The 16,205-nt window shown below is 35.9% G+C and overlaps 1 protein-coding gene across 1 annotated transcript in view; it reads right to left on the reverse strand.

The window, feature by feature from the left end:
- Positions 1–16,205, reverse strand: part of LOC120539258 (serine/threonine-protein phosphatase PP1-beta catalytic subunit) — a 49,542-nt gene that overhangs the window by 1,737 nt on the left and 31,600 nt on the right. Inside the window, exons 2-7 of the mRNA XM_039769165.1 lie at positions 12,278–12,409; positions 8,807–9,037; positions 8,389–8,493; positions 7,840–7,911; positions 570–721; positions 345–479 (exon numbers count right to left, since the gene is read on the reverse strand). Coding sequence (XP_039625099.1) covers positions 345–479; positions 570–721; positions 7,840–7,911; positions 8,389–8,493; positions 8,807–9,037; positions 12,278–12,409 — 827 coding nt within the window. The remainder of the gene's footprint in view (positions 1–344; positions 480–569; positions 722–7,839; positions 7,912–8,388; positions 8,494–8,806; positions 9,038–12,277; positions 12,410–16,205) is intronic.

The raw sequence follows: 16,205 nt of genomic DNA on the forward strand, positions 1-16,205 counted from the left end.
ATGAGAATTCCCCCGGTATTACAACGCTGAATGTTATAATCAGATGGGCTTTGTAAATATAATCATAATGAACTACCCGATTTATCTTATGTGCACATTTTAAATTACTCTGACACTGCTGTAGTCCAATAGATACATATCAGGAAACCTCAACTGAAATTGTCAAAAATTCTATTGATCTCAGGAAAAATGCTGCTCTCCATATATACTGTACAATAAAAAACTGCAAAGAAAGCCCATTAAAATATTTCAGCAGATGCTGTACTAAATTAGATTATGAAATTCTGAAGTTCTTTAAAATTTCATAATCTCAACTGTACATTTTTAACAGAAATCTTGCTCACCTGGAAGGAACACATCAATGTTTCGTCTACACTCATCATTCCTCCTGCATTATCAAACTCCCCGCAGTAATTAGGAGCTGAAAATAATGTGACCAGTTGCCTCTTTGCGAAAAATTCATACCCATCTTCCACTACCTGAAACAATGAACGTTATCAAAATGATCAACTTCTTTGCAAAATGACCAAACATATTACTGCCAGAGTATTAAAGAGAAAAAAAAATACCTGATGAGCTCTGCAAATCAAATCAAGGTCATGTCTATTCAAAAATTTGCTAACCACATCTGCACCAAAAGTAAAAGATACCCCTCGGTCATTCTCTCCCCAGCCTTGCACATCCTTATCTGGGTCAGACCAGAGCAGATCACACAGAAGTCCTGAAACAGATGGGACAGTTGATGAAATCATTATGCCTTTTACACATTACATTTTCTTAAAATACATGAAATGAATATTAGAAAAACACAAACAGTGTGTGTGTGTGTGTGTGTGTGTGTGTGAGAGAGAGAGAAAGAAAAAGAGTATGTTTGGACTACAGGAACCGGGATCCGTCAAGTTGTCTTTAAATTAAAAAACAGCCCAAAAGACAGAATAAGTTAGAACACCATACACACAATTTACAATCTGGGATGGACAGAGAAGCATCTGATGGAAACCAACATTTTGTCCATCAAAGTTTTTCCTGCTTATGGCACTCAAAATGCAACAATCAGGTATTTGCTACGCATTTGTTACCCTCAATTAGTACTTTTCCCCTCCATTTATTCCTTCAAAATGGCCAGAAATTTACAGTATATTTAGGTTAAAAAGATGAGGTTTTATTGTCTACATTTTTGTTTAAATGGCTTTTACAGAAACATACAACGTTGGGGTAATCCATGCATTGTCTTGGGCCACGTGACATGCAAGCAAACATTAAAAGAGAACATGGGAGCTAGAGGTCTGCACAGGCCTGAAATTAAAGCTTGAACCCAACCCAAACCTGAGACCATGTGACCCAACTCGACCCTGCCAAACTGGAGCTAGCAAGTCAGAAGCCAAAACCTGACATCAATGTGCTCATTGACCCCGTATTGCTTTGCATACTGCAATGAGCTCAGTAAATAAAACTACTGTGCAATTAGAACAGTGCTGGTGCTAAGGCGGATGACACCACAAAAAGCAAAAGTCTAAAATGACAGGATACATATTGCTTTACAATATTTACAATAAGAGCTTTGTCAGCTTATTTGCACAGCTTTGCAGTGCACAGTATTGCTTAAGGATAAATTATATGCTATTTGTCTTACCGGTTATCACTGGCAGTGAACAAAGAACTTTTGTTGGTCTTTCAAATGAATGAAACTGTTGGGCAAACTCAGAACTATTTACAGTCATTATGAAGTTATTAATTTAATCAGGAGTTGCGCAGGAACAGAAGTGCACCACTGTTGATGGTTTCAGCCCCGTTCTCTTCTGGTCTATCATTCTGCCTGCTGCACTAAAATTCTAATTACTGCTGCTGCTGTTACTTGAAGGGATGCTTAACACACTGCGGACAAGTCAAGCAAAAAAGAGGGAAAGGATGTTTTGTAGCTTTTTACCAACCCAACACATCCTTCTTATCTTTCATGGTGTGAATATGCTGTGTGTAGTCTTGAACTTTAGCTTTGGTTTAATTCATGTTCACCCATTCCTCAAACTCCATCACTATGGTCACTCTTCTCTTAGCTGCAGGTTCACCAAGTGCTTAGCCACCTGATGTGGAGCTGGCTATCAGACACCTGACCTGTTGGTGAATATCTTCCTGGTGAATATCTTCCCTCTCAATACTGAGAAACATGCCTAACTGGCAGAATTTAAGCCATAAGAATTTAAAAGGTTTGGGCACTGGCTCTATCTTGACCTTTTTTGTTTACCCATTCTAGATGTCTTTTGCGGATTATTGCTTGATGTGGGCTGTCTGTACACACAGGTTTTAAGTCTCTCATGCCATAATATGACAAGATTAAGTGCAGGGTATGAGTCACCTTCCAGTTCCCTCTGAGGCTGCCAAAATGGGGCTTGCCAATTAATAAACTGAAGAGGGGCTACGGCAAAAAAGGTAACCAAGATCGTGATGGTCACTCTTGCCGAGATCCACAGAACCTGTGTGGAACTCACAGAAACTTCAAGAAGGATAACCATCACTGCAATACCCCATCAGTCTGCAGTTTATGACAGAATGGCCAAATAGAAGTCTCTCTTCATTAAAAGACACGTGGAAGCTTGCTTAGAGATTGCAAAAAGGCATAAAAGTGACTCTGGGGCTGTGAGAAACAAAGTTCTCTGATCTGATGAAACCAAGCATAGCACCATGACTGGAGACAACCAGCCACCACTCACTACCTATACAATACCATTCCAACAGTGATGTATGTTGCACTGGCAGCAGCATCATGCTCTGTGGTGGTCTTTCCACAGCAGGAAGTGGGAGACTAGACAGAGCTGAGGGAAAGCTGAAGAGTAAAGTACAGTAATCCCTCCTTGATAATCGGTAATCCCTTCCAGAACCCCCCGCGACAGGTGAAAATCCGCGAAGTAGAAACCATATGTTTGTATGGTTATTTTTATATATTTTAAGCCCTTATAAACTCTCCCACACTGTTTATAAATATTCCCCGCACAGTTATACGGCATAAACCCTTTGTATTCTCTTAGATATTAGGTAAGATTCATTGAAATTATTAATTATGGTTACTCACCAACAATGACACGATGACTTGTCTGATAACAATGAGTTTAATTTTACTGCACAACAAAGGAGAGCATTACAGCCCTTCTAAAGAAGCCTCTTCAGGCGACTGTGTAGCACCACCATTGTTGTTCTTCCTGCAGTCTTCAATCCAAATCCCTAAAGCAGATTCCATCCGGACTACTGCCTACTACGTCCACTTACAACTTGTTTCGCGCCCTGGTTAAAAGGACACTGCGGCCATAAATCTTATATTCTTTTCTTCCTTTTTAAATAAAAAGAATTGTGGACTCATTGTTGCCGTAATGGCGTCCTACAGCGGTGTAGCTTTTCCCTTCCTTCAACATATCCAAAACTTTTACCTTTTCGGCAATTGTTAGCATCCTCCGTTGGCCCTTGGGCACGGCCCCTGAAGCAGTAGCAGGAGCAGATCGTTTTGGAGCTATAATGAAGGGCTTGACTACGCACAAAGATAAACACAAAAGAGCACAAAAGTTAACTCTTTACACAGCGAAACACGTTGATGCTGAATGAGCGAGACGATACTTCCTGGTTAAAGCCGCAGAATCGAATTCAGCGCTCCATCGCTGAGCCATTCAGCACACAGGAACTTAACTGCATGCTCTGATTGGTTAGCTTCTCAGCCATCCGCCAATAGCGTCCCTTGTATGAAATCAACTGGGCAAACCAACTGCGGAAGCATGTACAGGAAGTAAAAAGACCCATTGTCCGCAGAACCCGCGAATCAGCGAAAAATCTGCGTTATATATTTACATATGCTTACATATAAAATCCGCGATAGAGTGAAGCCGCGAAAGTCGAAGCGCGATATAGCGATGGATTACTGTACACACATATCCTTAATGTAAACCTGCTCCAGAGTGACCTGGACTAGAGTCTGTGCCAAAGGTTCGCCTTCCAACAGGACGATGACACCAAGCACAAAACAAAGAAAACACAGGAGTGGCTTTGGGACACCTCTGGGAATTGTTCTTGAATTGCCCAGCCAGAGCCCAAATTTGAACCAAATATCTTTGAAGAGACCTGAAAATAGTTGTCCACTGACAGTTTCCATCCAATATGACAGAGCTTAAAAGAATCTGCAAAGAATCCCCAAATCTGTGCAAAGCTTGTCTCATAACATCTAGAAATACTAAAGGCTGTAATCGTTGCCAAAAGGGCTTCAAATAAGTACAGAGTTAAAGGAACTGTAGACTTGTGTCAATGTAATATTTCAGCTTTTATTGTTTATAATAAATTTGCAAAAACCTAAATCCTGTTTTCACTTTGTCATTTTGAAATATTAAAGTGTTTGATGTGGGAGGAAAAAAATAATTAAAATGATTTAGCACAAGGCTGCAAAACAACTAAATGTGAAAAAAGTTAAGGGTTCTGAATATTTCCAAAATTCACGGTATGTTGGTGTAATTATTTATTGATGCATAGGTATCTTATTAGAAAGAAAAAGAAAAAAAAAAAGGTTTATGCTAGATAACAAAATTAATCTTTTCTGCTCCCATGCAAAACTGCCATAAGCCCAGCAGTGAACTTCAAACAAGCCATGAAAGAGCCGTAACCCCACCTCCTCCCCTCTTCAGAAAAGACAGAACATGCTGTGAAATAATAAAAACAAAACATCTATTACTATTTTACAATGCATTTCTTTCTTCTTGATGGGAGAGGAAAGTGTGAAACATCTGCACAGATACATGGGAAACAAAAAAGGATGTTCCCACTGTGCCTGGAGCTGTGGCGTCAAACAATGGAACTACCCAGCCTCTTTCCACCACTTTGTGGCAAGGCTAGTGTGTGCTAAAAGATTGGAACTCTTGTAGCGCAAAAATCAATATTTCTTTTACGTTTTGCTAGTTTGTGGCAGCTTCTTGAAGTTTTTTTGTGGTATTCGTTCCGTTTGTGTTGTCTGAGGCACTGCTGCCTCACAGCTCAGATTACATATTTGGCTACAATTATCGGTCCATCAAGCCTTTTCCTGGCCCTCAGGGACACTTACAAGACCATTGGAGCTTTAAAAATCTACTCAAAAATTAGTTCAGTTTCTCCTTCCTGTTAACTTCAATGCAGTTTGCGGAGTTCGACAAAGTTATTTATGCGATTTCACCAAACTTGCAGCAAAGCAAATTCAGTGGGATTCTCTTATTATGCAGCACCACATGAACACATTTCTCCCATAACTTTAGATACATTCTTTCGTTTAACTACCTGTTTTAATAGTTTTTTCCTCAGCTTGGACTGAAGAATGACTCTTTTATTTCAAAACCCACCTGAATCTGAGGAACTTGTACCAATAGCAAATAATGCAAAACAAACTTGCTTACTTGTTTGTTAAAATTTCCAAACTATTCGGCATGTTTTGCATGTCATGTCCACAGCCTTTCACAATTGGTTTGCTTGCATCAATTTCACTGTACATACATAAGGCTGTCACCAAGGTCTATATGCTTAACACACTAATTTTATGGCTTTGTTCACACATTAGTAAATTCCCTAAAATGATACGATTGTTGGTCAAGTTTCCTCTGGATACTCAACTCCACTCTCTTGAATTGACTTAAATAAAATTAATATGAGAGGTCCAAAAAGAAAATTTCAAAAGCAAAAGCAGAAAGTCAACAGTTTTTGGGGAATGAGAACAAAAAAAAAAAAAGAAGCAACCAAGCCAATGTGTTCCGCAAAGTAAGGAGAAAACAGAGCAAGATTTCAATAAAACTGCTGGCCACTCTACAGAAGCACCTGTTATATATATCTTGGACATAAGAGAGCCATTTTCCAAGTATTATTTTGAGCTAACTTTACTGCCCTCTTTTGAGTTAAGCCTACACTAGGATGTTATATAGCTGGGCACACATGTCGACACCCAGGGTTTCCTTACGAGTCTGTAGTAAAGTAAAGACATTAATAAGCTTTGCCAATATGCAAGGTTTTCTGTGCCTACTTTGGATATTCATAGACAGGGACTGTACAAAATGTAAAGCTGTTGGCCTTGTCTACAGCACCCTCTTCAATGTAAACAGGAGTGTGGTCTGCCTCCTGCTTCATGTCAACGATCATCTCCTTTGTTTTTTTTGACAGAAACTGTTGCCCTGCCACAACTATTTCACAAGGTAAATTTCTGTAAGCCATCTAATGATTGCGGATGATCAGGCCTGCAATGGTGTTGTCAACACCACACTTTAATGATGGAGACTGAACTGTGTCTGGCCAAAGTCATATATAAACAGGGAGTACTAGATGGGCCTCAGCACGCTACCTTTTAGAGTGCCTGTGTTGAGGAATTAATTCTGCCACTTTCTAATTGGTAGACCCTAGTGCAAGGAGTCTCCAACTCTTGTCCTGTATTGTAAATGTGGCTACAGGTTTTTCAGTCTAACCCTTTTTTTAAAATTAGTGACCATTTTTGCTGCTAAGTAACTTGTTTGCTCTTCATTTTAAATGAATTTTAAGAGTTATACCTCTGAATTGCTTTATTTTTTCTTAAACTGCCTCAAACAGAAATGAGATGTGAAATGAGCCAACAGATGACCAAGTCAGGGTCTCAAACTCCAATCAGTTTCTTAATTAGAAAACAAACTTTGATTGTTAATTAAAAAATAATCAAGGGGTCAGAGTCTTTAATAGCAAGTATATTAAAATCAAGGCAAAATGAAGCTAATTACTAGCAAAAACTTACTAATTAAGACAGGGTTAGAATGAAAACCTGCAGTTACAGTAGCACTCCAGGACTTGAGCTGGAGAAATCAAGATGCATCTAAGTTGCCACTAAATCATTTGACATTCTTTCAGGCTAATTGTTTTTCCAAAAGTCTTTGTCAAAGATTGCCATATTACAGCAACAAAGGCAATGTGATTTTAAACCCAATAAGCAAATAGGACCAATACTGCCTTAGTAAAACTTGTATAAAAATCAAATATTTTACTTGCACATCAGGTCTAATATTTACAGTACATGCAAGGTTTTAATAGGTTTTATTTATACAAGAGTTCTGTAATTCATTAGGAAATGCTTGGACACTCAAGCATGATTGTGGTTCCAAATGGGATTCACCTTTATCAAGAGAAATACAAGGAGGAAAAAACTGAACTATAGTAATCTGCTTTAGCTAGATGTGCATTTATTTAGGAGGCTATTTAACAGAGCAGATGAACACTTAACATATCAGCAATATAAACAGAATGAATTATTCATATGTACACTGTTCCAGCAAAATAAAACTAATCTCAGCTATTACTCTAGTTTTGTAGTCAACCTGTATGATTACCTAATTTCTGTCAATTTTATGTATATTGGAAACTCTTGTATGTGGATTTTTTCTCTTCATTTCACATTCACTTTACTTACTAGTTAACTGTTGTTAACTGCATCAGAAAAACCTATATGCTAAAATTAAATAAAAAGTCCCATGTCAAAATCGATGTGAACAGTTTATGCATGAATTTATTTGAAACAGGTTTAGCTACACTGCTAAAGATTACAGGTCATTGTGACTAGCAAAACCCCTTTTGTAGCTGAAACATCCAGTTAAAAACTTTTATTTTATGAGTTGTCATATTACTTTCATGAAAGGTAAGCCATCAGCTAGATGCAAGAGTTTCCGACATGTGCATGAAATTGATTATGGTGGTTCCAACATTAAATTAAAGAAGACACCAAACTGAATTAAGTGAAGCAATGTTCAAAAATGTAAAATTCAAAATTCTGTCTCTTGCCAAATTCTGCACATGTACATGCTCAGTTAAAAGGCGATACAGTAGTCCATGTCTTACCAGTATCGGGGACATCTGTAGGCCTCATGATCCTACGTATTTGTTCCATTGACTGGAGATCTGGAGACAATCCTGCAGAGGATGACAGCCAAATCTTAAGATATTTTTTAGGTTAGCACATCCATGTGCAATTCCATCATAATGGGAATGAAGTAACTTAAATATAAAGGATACATATCTGTTTTCATTACTGCTATGAAATTATAGCCAAATGTCAGAAGCATGCATATATGATTTAAAAAAAAACAAAACATTTCAATTATATGATACATGTGCTTCAAGAGATAAGAAGTGAGTTTTATATATAATAAAGAATGATTCAGATACTTCAGAAGCTAAAATACAGCACACAGGGAAACACAGAGATTTTCTAATAAATGTTAATAAAGTGGAAAACAACAGTAACTTCCAATTTGAAAAAGCAAAGGTACACTTTAAAAACATGAAATAACATTTTAACCAAAGTTCACTGAGTGTTACACTTTAATTTTTTTTAGTCTGCCACTGAAGGTCATGGTAACGGGTGTTTTTGACATAATAATAGCTCACCTCCATGACAACAGAAGATTTTTTCATCAACAATGGCCGCTATTGGCAAACAGTTGAAGCAGTCCGTAAATGTCTTCCACAGCTTGACGTTGAATCGTTTTTTACCTTCCAGAGAAGTAACATGCACTAGTCAATGATGATATGTAATACTTTACCTATAAAATAAACCTGGATACCTGCACTTATTTTTGGATACATTTGCAGAATTAGCACCTAATCAGAAAAGTATCTCCATTAAAACATATTCAAAATTATTCAGTTTCAGTCTTTCAACATTTTAAACACTATTTTTAAAAGAACACTTGTAATATCAAATTTTTAAATATAAAATGTAGTTTTTCCTTAGGCTTAAATTTGCCAAAAAAAAGGTATGCATAAATTATTCTTTCAACACATATACAAATTTCAAAACACTCACATTCATCATAGAAACCATAGATTCTATTGATGGAGGCACACTCATGATTCCCTCGGAGGAGAAAGAAATTCTCAGGATACTTGATCTTGTACGCAAGAAGTAGACAAATAGTTTCCAGAGACTGCTTTCCTCTGTCTACATAGTCCCCCAAAAATAAGTAATTTGCTTCTGGTGGAAAACCCCCATACTCAAAAAGACGCAACAGATCTGTATATTGTCCGTGGATGTCACCTGGCATTTAGGCAAAGAAAAGAGTTATATACAAAGAAATTTTTAAGGATTAGTACTGCAATCTTATTAAAATAAAGTATACACACACAATCACAAAAAACAAAAACAAAGTTAAATTGATTACAAAAGGTTTCACCACAGTTAATTTTAGGTCCACATCCCAGCCAGCTTTTCTAAGTTAGTTGCCTCCCTAATCCTTATTTGCAGTGCAAAGCACATTACACTGTAGCAAAACAGTTACAAGGCAAAACCAAAATTAACTTACTGCAAATGATTTTTCAAAATAAAAACCTAAAAAGGACGATAAACACCACTTAGTAAGAAGTGAAAAAAATTCTGCTGAAACATTTACTCAATGGTCTGTACTCTGAACTATTGGTCAGGATACCACAAATTCATGTCCGCATCAGGATATAAATACAAAATAAGAAAGTTCAAGATTATGCTCCAATTATAGACATGGAAAAACTCGAGCTCTAGGACCTCATAATTACTATAAAATAACCTCCGATTAACACTTTTCTCATCCTCTCCTGAATCTATCCCAGAGCTTCATTAAAATTATGATTTGATAGTTACTAAAAAAAGTTAAGGGAGGTCTTAAGGGAAGAAACAATTAACAACAGCCAGCAAGCACATTCAAAACAGGTACAAACCAATTCTAACTACTGAATGGTAAATAGTTGTGTAAAGAAAGAGAAAATTCACTTTAAAAATTAGCCTCTTGTCAGTGTACTTAGGGCAGAAAATCTTTAACAGAGACGCCTTACAGATGAATAATACACATTTAGAGAAATGTTGCTAAAGTATACAATACTGGTAATAAAAGGAGAATTAATTTTTTTCCCTAAAATACATATCTGCTTTCTGACAAATGACGTTTAGTACTATATAAATATTTTAAATTTCTTATTTAATTCATTTTTTAAACAGAAAGGAAAAAGTGGAATATACATTTTTGTTATTTTTAGTGTCGAGGAAAAGTCCTTGTAAAGAAAGTATGAAAATCTTTGTGCATCTTCATAAATATACAGAGGACCAGAGTTTTACTGTATCTTCATCCCTTTTATTAATCCACACTCAAACAGTGTTTATTGGCAATATTAATTTATATAAAGTATTAACTGAAGAGGTAGAGAAGGGGAGAGTCACTCCAGAAAATAAACCACAAACGCACACTTCTTTTTAAAAAAAAATAAATAAATAAATAAAAATAAAAAAAATAAAAATTTGATCTGTCAAACAACAGTAGTAATTATTTGCATCGGATTTACATTAAAGTTAGCTCTACTTAAAAATAATGTTTAATATTACAAATTATCTTGATTTGTTCATAGTTGTTCATGTCATTTGAATGCCCAGATGCCCCCTAATTTATTAGTGTTCTTCAATCAGAGTGCTGAAAAAATAATACATGTCTCGCCGACGACTGCCTATTGGACAATATGTTGTATGAAAGGACAGTAAAATATGCCAGGACCCACAGCAGAAGAGTCCTTTACTATGACCAACTTCAAATATGTTATACTGTAATCAGTTTTACTTGTACAAACTATATGGGAATACACAGTAATTTTCATTCCAAACCTGCCCAATCCAATTCAGGGTGACAGGGACCAGACCTTATATTGGCAATTGCCCTGGAATCAAGGTATTAGACCAGTCCAATAGTACATTTTAATATCTGTGCTTAGTATCTTAATATCTGCTAGTTTTGATACAGTAAAAGGTAAACATTTATTAACAAAAACACAAGTATTTAAAAATCATAATTACATTGAAAGTGCTTTAAATACTAGTCTTTTGCAAGCGTTTCCTGTACAACTTACGTGACATGGTAACTTTGTAGTGCTTTAGCTAAAACTAATGCTTGAAGCACTGGACTCTAAACCTCAAGATTTTAAATTTAAATTTTATCAATTCCATCAACAACACTGTTAATATTAACAAGCTTATGTTTGAACAGTAAAAATAAACATTAAATACTGTTATCTGGATAATTAAAGTCACTGTAAATATAGGCGTCAGCCATATAGACAATAATGGAAAGGAATATTCTTTCTTCTTTTAATGTATAAGAGTAACATTTAACATTTACATTGTCAGAGAAACTGATTTTTATTGCTTGTAACCCTATAGAGCACTCCGACATCCACAAGCTCCTGCATTATTTAGACTATTTTTATATCAGATTAAATTGTTACACATTTTGCCACCCAACAACAAACCTGTATTACCAATAAAAAATTGTTCATAAAAGAAGGTTTTTCAGAATGAGGAAGGCTCTTTTTCTAATTGCCACTGATACAGTGGTGAGAAGTCAGACCACTAGTTCATTGGGTTTCATTTTAAAAGCTTTACAGGTATGTTGTTGAACAATTTTGTTCTGGCCTTGGCCTTTTTTCTATCAATTAAATATTCAACTTAGTTGGTAGGATTCATCCCTTTTGATTCTAGCTAAAGTACACCTGTGTTTCTCTGACATACATTCATATACTTCACATATACTTCAGTCACTTAACTTAAGCAAACCTTTAAATCTGTACAACTAGGAGTGGTTACACACAAGCAGATGCTATTGCTTGGGCAGAATTATATGAAATACTTTGAAACGCTAAAAGGCAGCATACAAAGTTGATATTAAGTAACTTTGCATACAGACTGGCATCCAGTCCAGAGCTCCAGGACTCCCTTCTGTATTGTGCTCATTGCTGTACCGAGTGCAAGAAGGTGATGAGAAAGTGCATCATAATAACAGACAAAAAAAACAAATTAAAAAAGGCCAGAAGATGAGCACAAAAATGTATTTGTCAATTAACATTAAAAGAATAATATGACCACATATTAGGAATCAAAAACTAATTAACAAATGTAGCAATATTATTTCTCACTTGGACCATCATTTAAATCTACTTTATGAAGAAAAATGTTCTGAAATGTCTTATGTATTTTAAAAAGCATTCTATGACTTCTGAACTTAACCAGAAGTGAAAGAACAGTTTTATTAGATACACAAATATATTTTATATATCAAATATATTTCACTAGATCGGCAAAAATGCTTACTTTTTACTAGAAAATAATTTTAGTTTTGAATTAACATAATGAGACAATAATGAGTATCTCAAAAAAGGCAACAAGTCCAAGTGATGCTGGATGCTAGTCTTTTACACTTTTGACAGTCCAAGTCACATGATAGATATTAGCTAGCTGAACAAATTTGATCATCACATTTCTTACCACAGATTTTCAGGGGAGCCTCCAGTTCAAGAAGAATAGGCTGACTCAGGAATATTTCTCTTGATTTAATGCACAACCCTCGCACTTCTGCCTCTGTCATCTGAACAATTTTCCCTGGACGACATCCTCTAACTTTATATAAAAAAAAAAAAAGCATAATATTTCTAAAAGATAAATAGCAGATAACTAGATACTTTTTTAGTTGAAGAATGAACAGTCAGCACTTTATTTCAGTAAAATAGTTATGATTAATCAGTTGTGATGAAGCAAAATGCAAAAACTGTCTTACCAAATTTCTTTGGCATTGCCTAAAGCTCCCTGTAACAATGGGTTTAAGAACCAGAATAAAATGGAACACCATTTGAATATATAAAGCTATTGGATATGTGAAGATTTTAAGTAGTAGTCACCACCCTCTATGTTCATCAGCTCATGATGATTCTCACGAATGATTATGGTTTAATCTGGGACCCACGCCTGGAGGTGGAGTTCACCAGTGAACACCTGGTGGTCGGGCTAAAACAATGATGTGGAGCCATGTTGTGGGCTCTTCACCACCTGCAAGATGAAGGGCGAGGGTTGGGTGCAATGCCAGTGTAGGGGCAGGCACAGGTAGCAAAGACACTTAATGTTGCATACAAAATTTAGGGTTAAAATCTTAACAAAAAAAAAAAAATATATATATATATATATATATATATAAATAAATATATATATATATATATTTAAATAGATACTCAAACACAGGTTAAAAATTCTAAATGCTACATGTATGGTTTTGCTTTACGTGTTTTATTACGTATATTTATGCTGTCAGCATTTTTACTAATTTTGTAGTTTATTTGTAAAGCATTAAAGCCTTTTGACTTGTGCATTGTTGCATAAAAAATCCACTTAAACTCTAATGAATTTGACACTTGAAAAAACAGCTGGTCACAAAAACAGAATTTTCTATGCATACAAATTGAGATGATTAAAGAGAAAATAGGCCAGGAACACTTTACAATGCCTATAATGCATACAAGAAATCCAGACAGAAATTGCTTGCAATTGCCATTGTTTAACCACATTAAATGCAGTTTTAAATATGCTCCACCTTCCCCACATCACCCTGCTAGGCTTCGCTTTAGTTCTAGAGCCAAGATGACAAAACATTATTGCTCATCTCTCTTTATACAAATTGAAGCACTCATAAAAGTGAAATCAAATTTGAAAAAAGAACACAGATGCCTGGGCAAGTATTACGACAGGCATACTTAGGAGTCACATGCCAGCCACTTCATTAATGAGGACTGGTAGCTGACTTCATATAGCTTGATCAGGGTTTTACCTGAGGAATAACACATGGCTGAAAATATTGCTTTTTGGGTGGCCTCTCTCTCAAAATGTACTGTACTGGCCACTGTACATGATAATGCAGCTGATGTTGTGGCAACTCTGAAAATCTTGAAAGAGAAGCATAAAGTTGCATCTCACAACTGTCCTGAAGGATTCTCACATCAGCAAGACAGGGGTTGTTTGCAAGACACATTGCAGAATAATTTAAGAAGTGTCAGTTGGCTAGCAGCAAGCTGGAAAAAAAAAACAGCAGCAATTCTGGTCATTAGAGGATATCTTAAAATTACAAGTTAAAGTGCAAGGTCTTGCATTTCAAGCAAAATGGAGAATTCAGCAAGGCTTTCTACCTTGGCTCTCCTCGCAAAGACATACTTGTCTGTCCCTAAAACACCATCACCTTCTGGATCACTTTTTCAGTAACAGGTAATATCGTGGCAAGAAAAGAGCAAGTCTGACTGCAGACCATGTAGACACGCTTACATTCATCTACTGTAATGATAACTTCACTCCTTCGGTCTCCATGGCTCAGGGAAGCCTTGTGTGTCACATACACACATACTTCAGCTGTACTGCTAAGATGTTCTAATCTGCGATAACAGATTCAAACTGTACTACCTTTGTTATCAAATCTTTATTCCTGAACTGAATTTACTTTGATCTATCTTTAAAGATTTTTGGTTTGCATACTTTTTTGCACTTTATTACACAATACAGTGTTGACATACTAAAGAGAGAAGTGCTTAATGTTTGATTTTTGGCATTAATTGTTAGGTATTTTTAATTTTTAATGGAGTAACCCACAATTTTTATTATATTGATCAAGAAGTTAAATATTAGAGTAGTTGACTAATCGAAAAAAATAAATTGGTAGACAAATTAATAAAAACAGTATGACATTTCTTAGTTTACATGCACAATGCTCACCTTCCATAAAACAAAAGTGATCCATGTAAGGAAGGACTACGCTTACAAATATCAATCATTCCTTTGCAGAAGGATTCTGCATACCAGGAAATGGAGGAACACTCGTGTGCCACTAATGTAAAACGGCAGTGCTCTGGTCACTAGAATATTAAAGTGTAAATTACTCTACTTTATTATGATACTTGATTGGACACATGCAGGCAAATATAATTTATATAATCAGAATGCAGTTTAACAAGGAGTCTATGTTGGAATTTTATTTTCACCAAGAAAATAAGGGGTAAAAAGGAGTAAGAGTAGGAGGGAGTGATGTTTAATTACTAAACTTTTATTTTCCTAAAAATTTTTCAACCTCAAAATTGGCTAATATTTTTATTCACATTCCTAGTTCTTACTACAACTTTAGGTCCAAATCCAGAATAGCAGTTGGAAAAAAAAAAATTAGTTGGATATCCTTCTGCCACAGTTTACATTTTACTTATGACAATACACACTAACCATTCAACAACATTATGAAAAGTCTGATCATGAAGATGATGTGCCGAAACAGATTTTATATTAATGGAAAAAACTATTAGCCTTCTTAATGGCTTCTGAACACTGTCTGCATGTTGACAGTGAAGAGTCCACTACAACTCCTAAATCCTTTTTCATATGGTGTACTTTCAATTTTCAAACTTCCCATTGTGCATTCAGATTTAACATTTTAACTACCTACAAGTAATACTTCACATACAGATACATTAAATATCATCTGCCACACAACTACAAAAGCCTGAATGCTGTATAAATCCACCTGCAATAATCCAACAGATTACAGATTACCAGTATCTTCCAATCTAATCATCTTGTTGTTTACATTCCTATCCAAATCACTCAAACACACACACACACACACTTATACATGTATATTTTAATTAAAAACAGCAGCAGCCCTAGCACTCACCCCTGACTGATACCATGCTTAACATTACTAATTTCAGATCAGGTTTCTTGCACCATAACCCTCTGCTTCCTGTGTTTTAGCCAATTCTGCAGCCATCTACACATTACACCCTGAACTCCCACTTCTTTAAGTCTGATGCCCAACCTCTCACTTTATGAAAGTCCTGATAAATAATATCATATACGCTACCTTGATTATATCCTTTTGTTGCCGTATGCGAGTAAAGCATGACCTCCCTCTTCTGAACCCATGCTGACTGTTCAGTGAAACTCCTGTTCCTACCATGTGTTGCTCAAGCTTTTCCTTAATAATTCCTTTAATTAATTTACCTCTGATGCACATTAAGCTTACTGGCCTATAGTTGCTTGCATGTGCCTGATCATCTTTTTTATATAACAGGCTAATATTTGCCATTTTCCAGTACTTCGGAATTTCTACAGTGTGCAGTGACCTCCCAAAAATGTGTCAAGGGTTTATAGATCGTCTCCTAATCGCATGTGTGCGACAGTTCATAGGCTTGAATATGTGTAATTATGAACAACAAGTGAACTCTGCAGTGTACACTTTGCCTCAATTGTGGAGATATCACAGAAGTGTTTGAGAATCTCTCCAAACTTGGCGAAATGCACTGAAGTCATAGGGAACAGGCTTAACTAATCTAAATCTGACTAGGATATAATGGTAAAATCATCTTTAAAGTGTTTCCCTAGACCTCAGGAA

This window comes from Polypterus senegalus, chromosome 11, assembly GCF_016835505.1.
Source record: "Polypterus senegalus isolate Bchr_013 chromosome 11, ASM1683550v1, whole genome shotgun sequence".
Lineage (NCBI taxonomy): Eukaryota > Metazoa > Chordata > Cladistia > Polypteriformes > Polypteridae > Polypterus > Polypterus senegalus.